The sequence below is a fragment of the Crocodylus porosus genome, unplaced genomic scaffold, assembly GCF_001723895.1.
Source record: "Crocodylus porosus isolate Cpor-Errol unplaced genomic scaffold, CroPor_comp1, whole genome shotgun sequence".
Lineage (NCBI taxonomy): Eukaryota > Metazoa > Chordata > Crocodylia > Crocodylidae > Crocodylus > Crocodylus porosus.
In genome coordinates, this window is record NW_017728886.1 from 23158735 (window position 1) to 23170014 (window position 11280).

At 37.4% G+C, this 11280-nt stretch overlaps 1 protein-coding gene across 1 annotated transcript in view; it reads right to left on the reverse strand.

Annotated features, from left to right (window-relative positions):
• Positions 1-11280, reverse strand: part of CREM (cAMP responsive element modulator) — a 54218-nt gene that overhangs the window by 33756 nt on the left and 9182 nt on the right. Inside the window, exons 4-6 of the mRNA XM_019528793.1 lie at positions 7367-7464; positions 7096-7238; positions 308-496 (exon numbers count right to left, since the gene is read on the reverse strand). Coding sequence (XP_019384338.1) covers positions 308-496; positions 7096-7238; positions 7367-7464 — 430 coding nt within the window. The remainder of the gene's footprint in view (positions 1-307; positions 497-7095; positions 7239-7366; positions 7465-11280) is intronic.

Consider the following 11280-nt stretch of genomic DNA (forward strand, 5'->3'; position numbering starts at 1 on the left):
CAAACAGCAGAAACTCTCCTATTATTGTATTACTATTGAACACCTTTTGGCAAGGAAAACAATGGGCATAGCAGAAAGCAATTTCATCACACTGTTCCTTCCTTACCACATTTCCTCTAATGTTCATTAATTCTTATGAAAAGAGAGCAGAGGCCTTTATGGAGCAAAGCAATCCATTTATCTCCTAACACTAAATTCTCAAATTAACAATTCTTCGCTGATTTAATACTACCAAAAACCAGAACACAAGCAAAAAAGGCACATAATTAAAGCTTCAAATAACTTAAAATGTAAAACAAAATGATACCTTGGACAACAACTTGGCTCCCAGGTACAAAAAATTGCTGTGTGCCATCAGGTGTCTGTGCTGCATATTGTACAATTGTAGCACCAGGCTGAGGAGCTCCTGAATTCGTCATTGTTAACGTCTGTAATCCCTGGACACTATCAGATGCTGGATTAGAAATCTGGATTGCTCCACCTTGGGCGATAGCAACTACACATTGAAAGAGAAAAAGAGAAACATTAAGAATAGAAATATGTACATGCAAGATGCTATATATGCAACTTTTACACATATATAAATATGCACGATTATATATGCAACTTTTGAGAGGTTCCCCACCCCCTCAGGCAGAGATTTCTAGTCATATCCATATTTAAACAAATTTGCAGGGAAAATACTATGTTCGTGTTGAAATTGACCTAGTTTGATATATTTTGGCCTCCCACGTGTCGCCATCTCAGTTTGCTTCACATCAGTTTTCTGTCAGTCAGGGAAAGCACTTCTTGGTGTCTTTTTTACGTTATATTCCTGAGGCTCTTAAAACACTCTTCTTTTTATGCAAAGAGAGAATGATAGATGATAAAAACAGAGCAGTATCTTTTGATCCTTCAGAAATAAGGGGAAGGCAGTTGCTGCCAATACCAACAAACTCGAGGAAAAATAAACTGAAATTTATCCAGCCCTTCCAAATGATGGAAAATACTTGGGTTTCAGGAAGAAAGGCTAAGGGTCTGGCTCCTTTTCTCATGTTAGGACATGCAGGCTTAGTCTCAAAGGATTTAAAAGTCCTATACATGAGAATATTTGGGTATCAAAATTTGATAATCAGAATCTATTCCCATGCATTCAAAAATAAGTAAGAAAACATATGTAAAAATCTTGCCCACATTTAAATACTTCTATGCAATGTGAAGAACTGCATAGCAAAGTATTCTGACAACATTTAGTTCATTAGGAGTATGCTAATTTAAACAGATGTTCACAAGTAGTCATTTAAGAACAGGAATATATTAATTTACACTCACTTACTATGAAAGGAATAGCTACTCCCCAGGAAACAGCAAATACATATTTTTCTATCCAGATATTTAAAGTGCACTCACTCATCACCATAGTATCTAAATGGGTGCAAGATGGTATACGTATTTGCTTAAGCACACATTCAGCATTGCCATCTCTTGTGATCTTATAGCAAAGCTCCCACATTTGCTGGTTTTCCTAAAGCCTCAGGTCCTTGGAGTCATTGGATACATGAAAATATCAGATTTCATTATTTCTAAAAAGGAAGTTTTTACTTTTCACAGTTGTACAGAAAAGCTGGAAAACATGAAATCTAAAGCAAACAAACAAACAAACAAACAAAAACACCCAGAAGCGGGGAGGGTTGATATTTATTATTCTTTTAAATGTCACATTTTACATAAATTGCACCCTTTGTGGGTGCCTCATGATTTGGCTGCTTGAGGTTGGCAATATATTTTGTTTTTAAAAATAATTGCTTGTATAGCTAAAAGAAGATCTCTTTTGCTCATAGTGCTAGGAGCATGTAGAGCTTTTAACACAGTGGACAGCCAGGTACTACTAATACACTCATATGCCTCAGTAGAAGGTGGCCCAGCACTACAACCATTCTGCCCCCTCAGAACTCAGTGAGTACCAACAGATACCAACTCCTCCTCTCTCAAGGCCCCTACCTGCATGACTTTATAGGGATGGTGCTAGATCCATCCCTTTAAAAAAAATGAGATCAAATGTCAGAGATAATGGGATGCTGTAGAATCTTTTTGCCAACAGCATGCCAAGATGATACTCAATGGTATAACCACCACTTCCTACTAATATTTCATAATGCGTAAGAAATTAACTCCTGGATGAAAAGCAGCTGGCCAAAGCTAAAACTAAACAAGCTATGATGGTCAAAATGGGAAAATGCTTCAAAGAAGTTGTTTCCATCTTCCAAGGAAAGCATACAGCCACCCTCTGGGTCCTTTTCAGCTCCTTGTGAAATTTGGATGACCAGGTAGTAAGTACCCTTTAGTCATGCTTTTTTTTTTTTTTTTTTGCCTCCAGCTTGCTAAGAAACTTCATCTTTCTCCGTGACAAAGACCTGGATACAGTAATTTATGCATCTGTCACCTCTTGGCTGGAACTCACAGTTTCTGAAAACGATGCACAAAGTCCAACTCTGTGCCTCAAGCCACTCTAAGTAAAAGGCCTGAGCTCCAGTTCTGCTGGTTGTAACTCCAGGTTAAAGCACTGGTTCCAACTTTAGAATTAAGGGTTCATGCTGAAGTTTTAACCCATGAATCACCAAGGAAGCTGTACTCCTTTGAACAATATGCATCTCATAATCCCAGAACAAAGCACATGAGAACTGAATTTCTTTTGACGGAATGTACCTATGGAACAAGCGTCCCTACAGAATCATTTGAATGGGGAAACTAACCATCCGTAAGAAACACTGGATGTCTTTCATCTTTAAGGAAGCTTTTTCACCATATGTGATATATATAATTGAAGTTATATGTCTTGCATTCCTCAACTCCAGTTTTGGGCTGCACACTTCAAAAAGGATGTGGACAGACTGGAAAGAGTCCAGAGCAGAGCAACAAAAGTGACTTGCAGCCTAGAAAGTAAGATTTATGAGGGAAGCAGCTGAAACAGCTAGGGTCATTTAATCTGGTGAAAAGAAGACTGGGGGTGGGGGAAGAATTTTATAACAGCCTTCAAATATCTGAACGGGATTAAAGAGAGGATGGAGACAAGCTTTTCTCTGTAACCACAGGGACCAGGACTATGCACAATGGACTAAAAATTGCAGCGAAGCAAACTCCGGTTGGGGATTAAAGAGGAGGCTTCTAATTAGAAGGGTGGTCAAGCATTGGAAAAGGTTACCTAGAATTGGAGAATCTCCATCCCTAGAACTTTTCAAGAGCAGTTTGGACAAACACTTGATTGGGATGGTTTGGTCTGGGATGAACCTGCCTTGAGCAGGGGGCTGGACTAGATGACTATGTGAGGCCCCTTCCAACCCCACTTTCCTAAGATCCTATTAACCCCCACCAGAAGTAAGCACAGCTCTGACCCTAGAAAGAGACCTCATGAAGTCTACCAACAGCTTCACTATTACTAGAGATTTTATATAGAAGGCTCTCAAATACTAGGATGATGGGTAACAACACATAAGCTGAACAGTGGATTCCTATATTAAATCGCCCTAAAGCTGACACAGAGGTTGACTATGGCATCCCCCACACTATGTAAGTTGTTTTTGCATGTCCTAAAACCTCCTGAGGATACGAGTAACCTGATATTAAGTACTCTTCATCCACAACTGAGGATCTGTGCCTCAAAATACAAGGCCCAAAAGCAAGAAGTCAGACAATGCATGGTAAACCCTAAATTTCTCTTTGCCGTTAATTAGTAGCAACTTGGCCACCACTGATACAAATCTGACTGAATCTTAATTCTAACTTTTCCTTCAAATACTGGTCTGACAGATGTGAACAGCATTTCCAGAAGCATTTTGCTAGAGTTCTTCCCTTGATCAAGATAATTAGTGTATCGACAATAGAAAGTGGACAAGATTGTTTTAACGTTTTTTGACTCTTTCACTTACAAAGGAGGTCTTTTTCAAATTAAAGAATTAATAAACAACAGAGTAAAAAGCTTACATGAAAAAAGGGTTTTAAAGATGAAATTTCCAAATCTGACCCAGCACGGCCTTTGAAGGTTGGTTTCTGTATCCTTTAACAGTACCTAGTATTTAAGCAGGCTATTGCAAACACACTTAACAAATACTATGGATTAAATCAGTCTAAGCATGCAAAACATGTTTTATGCTATTAACTTGACTTTTTATTTAGACAAAAAACTGCAGGAGCCAGGCCTCTTATAGACTAGGCTCAGGCCAAGGTGCACTTAAAATAAGTAAGTTTTAATTAAATTTCCTATGTACTCTGCTAATTCAAGCACGCTGTTGGTAATGCTTTTTCTCACCTCCTCGTTCCAAAATCCAAAGTCAAAGTACTGAACAAATACTGCGAGAAAAGAAAAAAATGCTGCACCGTTTGAAAAATGCTACAGTACAGATGTGCCAAAGTATAACAAAAGGAAACCGATGTGCAATTCCATTTTTTTAAATCTTGTTAACAAGAATTTATGCTTATTTTCAAAATTTAAACATTCTGATTTTTAAACATATTGATTTATTTAATTATAATAAGACAGCAATATTTTAAGGAACTTGCATAGAATTTGCCACAAAAGCAATTCCTGGGACATAAAAGGGGAAAGATGGCCATCCTAAAGAATATTTTCTCCAGAGGATCACCATAAGTAAAAAAAAACAAAAAAACAACCAAACAACACACAGCAAACCTATGTAAGAATGGCCACAACTGCTACCAATATCCTCAGGCCCAAAAGGTGGAAATATCAACCAATGTAAGCACACAAATTTTTCAGGCTTGACAAAAAAGCACCTCTAATTTTGGGCAGCTTCCCAAGAAAAAGACAAGGACCCAACTAGGGAAAAACAGGCCCCCAGCTGGATCTGACCCCGAGTTAAGACATCTGAATTACTACTTTCTGATAAACATGTACGTTTAAAGAATCACTGCATTGTTTCTGCACAAACCCAGATAAATTCTCCTTGCATGACAGAGATCATATTCACTGAAACCATAACAAAACTGATCCAACGCAAGATCAAAAAGATTTAAGAGAAAACATTATATTTTGGATGACAGAGAACAGCAAGATTTCTGACTAGGAAAACACAGAAAAGCTGAGCCAAAGGAATTTTCACGGTGAAGAAACATTTATTCTTTGTTATGTTCAGTAAGAACAATCAATATTGATTCTTAGTGTCAAAAGCAATTTAGGGTCCAGTTCTGCTCCCATTCACATCAACTGCCAAATTCACATGGACTACAATGAAGCAAAACTGGATCATAATTAACTTGTGTATTGATTTAATTACATGTACAGAAGATTTCTTCATAGCATATTATTTTAATTTCCAAATGCAGATAGTATCTTCTGACATTTATTTTCTTTTATTCAGCAATTCTTGCCTCATGCTTTACTTCTGGGCTTCCAAAGACATTCAGGTTCTCCTGAGACAGCTATATTTTGGAATGCATTTTTCACATTTCTTTAAAATAAATTCACTGAGAGTTGTCTTTTGAAATTGTACTTTGGTCAAGATGACTCTACATTTAAAGCTGAGCACAACTAATAAAATATCTTTAAAAGCTGACTGCTACAAGCTTGTGAGCGCTTCCCAATAGTAAGAAGACCAGTACGAATTAACTCTGCACCTTGCATGAGTGAGAGTGTCAAAGAACTGAAGCTCTTACTTCTTAGATTCAAAGAATTAAAAGATACTATAGAGAATTCATTTGTTCATCATTACAGCAGTGTAACAATGAATCTGAAGAATAGGAGGTAGTTCAGTGCTAAATGTACATTTTGTTTTCCTGGTGTTGAAAATCATTTTGTTTTACCAATTTTAAAAGACAGCTAAAGGAATTCTGAGAATGTTTAACGTATTAATATGTTTAGAAAAAATATTCTGTCAATTTTTTAATTTCTATTGTTAATATTTTGATAAGCTTCCTTTGTTCACAGAAGTCATTGGAAGCAGCAGAACTGCATACCACTTTCCTGCCATTATATCAAAGGAAAAGCACTGCTCTATTTAAAAGAGCGTTTCATTATTTCTGAATATGAGAAGACCTGAAATATAACCAACTCACTTTAATCTTCAAGTTTTGTTTAAATTCTGTGAAAACTATAAAAAAAAAAAAAGAAGAAAAGATTTATGGAAACAACCCATGACAAGAAATGACAAAACAAACATCAAGCCAGCAGAATGAGACATGAAATGTTATAGGTAAATTTAAAACAACTCTTTAGAAAATATTGGGGTGAAGCTGAGTTTTCTAACAGTGTTTAGAGAAAAGCTCAGTAGGTAGAGACCACAATATATAGGGTTAACTCCACATAGAAAAGTGCTGTTTCAATATTTAGATTGTAAAATAAGGCATAACTCAAATAACAGACAAGACAGAAACTGAACTCCAGCCCTGTGCCTGTGTCTTAAAATAGAATCTCTCTCTCTCTCTTTCACATCACAAATTATCTGCAGATTGTAATTGTTAAAAAAATGTGATATGCAGTAACATACAGTTGGCTTGAGTTGAATACTGACAGTTAGAGACTTAAATACAATGAAAACACTAGTTTACGTTATACAACTTTATGTTGTACTGATATTTTGCACCAAATTAGCAAAATTATATTAAATTGTCATGACAGAAGTGAATCATAGTCAAGTACAATTTTGCATTGCACTACATTCATGTTTTAATCCTATTTTCCAAACATCATAGACATAAAATACAACATCCAAAGCAGATACAGAATGAAAAACAAAAGTTCCCTTCATGTACAAGTACAAATATTTGTGTACATAAAAGACAAGAGACACCAACATAGTCACTTTCATCCAACACCTCGCTTTTCAACTCTTTAATGGACTATACAGTTCCAAAATTACCCCAAATTTGAGGCATTAACAATGCTATAGGATGAGAGAAAAACGACAAAGATGTTTTCTTTTTCCTAATGTAACCAGGGAAGATGTAAGCTGCACCTCACTTACACAAATATAAAGATACTTATCTTGCTTTTACATATTCAAACATCTCTATTTGACTACGTTGTTTTTCAACTAGGCAAAAGACAGCAATTCATTTCTCTTTTTTTAATTACAATGCTATACAACATTTTAGCATACATACTGTATTGCCCTGTGCTAGTCTGATATAGACTGGTTGGCACTCCCATTGCAGGGATTCCAGATGGAGCTCCTTCTTCCTCTGACTTCTCCTCTTCAATCTTAGGGACACCAGGAACATCAGAAGAGAGTTCATTCAGAATTTTTCTACAACATAATTTAAAAAATTTGAAGTATATTTTTAAATCCACACTCATAAAAAAAAAATATTGAGTGACTGACTTTTAACAATGTTACGACTAGTACATGGCAGTTTAATACAAGCATGAACTTACCGATACGAAGGCCTTCTTGATAGTATTTCTCTGCGTTTTTGAGAATCAATTACACCCTCAGATTCCGCAGACTCATCTGCATTTGCAGCTGGTGCTACCTACAATACCAAAATTTCTGTATTATACGAAATGATGGTTTTCAGAAGCTGATAACAGGGTGGCTGGTTTGTGAGCAATTTCCATGTTTACAATGAGGTGAAGCCTTGAAAAACTGGTGTACTCATTTCTGCAGACTATAGGACAACTGCCAAATTTGAATTTTGGCACTTCTGTCATATATCAAAATCAGCAGGTAGTCAACAGAACATTATGAATCAATTTTAATGTACAAGGAAAGTTAAATTAAATATGAAATGAAAATATATGAATGCATCTTTCACAATAACACAGTATCACTGATATAAAAAGGTCTAAAGTTATAGTGGTAGACTCATCACAGCCACAGTATAGAGGAAAAAAAGAATATGTTTAACAACATAAATGACAATCTAAAGATATGCATATGCACAATAGGACCAGTAAATAAAGCTGTGGAAACTTTACAAACTTCTAACTTTTGGGAGTTTATATGGGAGTTTATAATTCAACTTTTTCTCAGAGCTCCATTAGCATTGTTTTTTCATTTTATTTTCTCTTTGTGAATTAAAAAGTGACAACCTGCAGCTAAAACAGTCTCTACCTTCAGATAGGATATTTAAGGTCAATTTCAATTTTGTGTAAGAAACTTTCCCAATTAATTTAACTGCTCAAATCCAGCAGAATAAATGGGGCACGGGACCAGCAGAAAGAACTGAGATAGTTGGCAGACCCTAAGCACTGTGTGCCAGAAAGCAGCACTTGTGACTTCAGTGAGGAATGCTTTCAGAAAGACTTTGCAAAATACATGGACTTGAGACATCTCATCCACAGATTATGAATAGAAAGAGAGTACACTTTCAAAGAACTAGAAGTCAAAGGAGAACTAAGAAACCTGAACTTTTTTCCCCTTACTGATTTTCCTGTATTCTATTTCCATGCACAATCACTTTATGCAGGTGACACCTGATGGATATGACACCAGACATCTTAGTAAAACACAGTGCCTACACTGCTCAGAAACATAAGAGGTGTTTCCAAGTACATGCACATAAACAATTTTAAGCTACACTGAGTTTTCGCATCCCAGCCAGGCTCTGCATTCTCAAGCAGTTTAGCTCATTCATCTCCAGCATCAGAAAAAAGGAATTAACACTGTCCTACAGTATAATCTTAGAATTGCCCCAGGAAAAGGTATAGGAAAGTCAAAGCAGACTTGAAACATATTTGAAGTTTGACAAACAGAGCAGAAGCATGATGTTTTCCAGCAACAGAGTGGTGTCTTGAAGACACACTTACGCTACAAATTGTTGGAGGTTTAGCCTCAAACACAGGAAGCTCATTGAGTAAATGACCACAGTCAACGGAAGTAATTTCTTGGCTATCTGTACGTGCCACTAGATGGTTACACCAAGGAAAGGGATTTCCAATTAACTTTCTGTAAGTCCTGAACCAACAGCTTTTCATCATATCAAATGGAAAATCAGAGTCACTGATATACAACCTAGAGCCTGACAACCTTGGCTCAAGGCAGGGCTCTTACTCCAGGTCTGGAAACCCTGCTGGCCCATACAAATGGGAGCCTGGCAGCCTTGAACACCCTGGGACCCCAGCTGGACATAAGAATTCTAGGCCTTCCTAATCCCTGAGGTATTGCTGTGGGCTACTCCTAAGGAGTGAGGGCTACCCTCTGCTCCAGGAGTTAGGGGCAGCTAGAGACATTTCATTTGGAAAAGGTCAAACCAAAATGTGGTTAAGTTTTCCTGAAGAAAAATTCCAGAGTCTCCATTTTGCATGCTATAGCTATCTCTATTCTTTCTCTACTCTGGGCCACATCTCCAAACTGTTTAAGTCCAGTGCACTGTTCCAACTTTTCTATGGAAGTCAAAGCTCAATATCAGGGTGGAAGACTCATCAACCCCTCTTTCTTAGACCCTATCCACGCCTGTGCATTTGCTGTTGTTGCTGACCAATTGCAGAGATGGAGCGAGGGGAAAAAATCTTCAAAACGATGATCTGAATTGCAAAGTGTTCTTAACTGCTTTCCATTACAAAGATCTATGACTTCTGACAAGGGCTTTTTCCAGCCAGAATGAGACGATACTCCAAAATACTCAGTCTGACAGGCTCTCTGTTCAGACCCACTGAAAGAGAAAATACTGTGTGATAGTCCAGACCATCATGTTGCCAACATGCAGATGGAATTAAGTTCCTTTTCACAAAAATCAGTTTATACCATTTCCTTAGTCTCCCACACTGTAGCAGGGTGTAGATCCTGGCTCAATGCCAACTGTATAAGGAGATAATGCCAAATGGTAAGGAAGAGTGCTTCAGCAATATGTGTTTAAGTATCTTCATTTCCCCTGTAATGGGGCCTGCCAGCCCATTAGATAGCTGTGCAATCCCAAAGGACAGAATTGCCCTGCCTTCTTTAAATAACAGAACAGGAACCAAGGGAAACAACTGGAAATAGCTGATTGATCATAAATGTTTCCCTGTGTCTGCTCTGATTTTGGGAGAAGGAGAAGCAGCTGCAGTTGATCCAATATCCATTCCAACACAGTAATTGGCTGCTATTTCACCAATAACAGAGGAGGCTGGCAAAAGACTCAGAAAAAATTCTTCCACTTTTGGGGGACTTCAAGCCGTAGGGCAAATATTCTATTTTACAATGCCTGTTCTGGACTATACCAAGTTGAAGAAAAATAGTAAAAGAAACTAGGAAAGGCTCTCAAATGTGTGTTTGCTTTATACAATAGGGTTCAGTCTGCTGGAAACTGCTGCTGAAAAACACTTCCACAAAGCAGTAGCTTCTTTGGAAATTTAGACTTATTTGGCTCTCACAAGGTTGGTCCAGTCCAAACCTGTGGTTTCCTTTAGCCACCTGTAAAAATGTAATCCTTGAAACCTGCCAGGTCCCACAGATGAGACTGCACATCTCTCACAGATACATCTTCTTCATGCTCATACAACTCTTCATCTACCTGAGGTTAGACCTAAAAGCCACTCAGAAGTTCTAGACATGAAGGACTGCTTGCCTTTCAAGCAAGCTGGTGAGACAAATTGTCCTTGTCCTCTTTATATTGCAATAATTGCCAATAAATTTCAGGGTAAATGTGGGGTCTTTCTCTAGTCCTAAGTAAAAGAAGGTAGAGCCCAGTTATCCAAAGGTACCACCTACTTCTGACAGAAGCACTTCAGCCACCTGACTCATAAGTCTGAAGAAAAGAACGGGCAAGATATACTCTACTAAAAGGAAAAATCTCTAAATCTTAAAAGAGTGGCTACTTGAGAGTAGTTACAAGATATATTTCTCAAGTCTTTTCATTGTAAAAAGCTGTGAACTCTTGACATTTAGGCTCCTGGTCCTGGCTTCCCAACCTTAGCAAGGTCAAACTCATAGAGGCTTGCCAAATAAATGCTGATCGTTTCATACCTTTAACACCTATACTGTGCATAAATGCAGTTGTGGACTCTACTTATACACAACAAATAGCATTAACAGAAGCTCCTCTTATAATACGTTTCGCATCCAGATACTTTAATTGGTGTAACAGTTTTTTTATGCTAGGCTCTCTACAAATTCATTATGGCATTTGGAAACTTTTCAACTCATGAGACAAGATATGAAAGTAGTGAAATAGCAAAAAGAGAAAGTAAGTGGGATAAGCCACTAAAATGGGATCACATGATTTACATAAATTAGATGTTGTGCAAGTTGATGGTTCCAAGACTCTGGTTGGTATTTTCTTTTTACCTTTATGAAACAAACTTAACAGGCCATTCTGCCTGCTGTTATGAGTTGGCAACCAGTCAAAGCCTCAAAATAAAGGACGAAT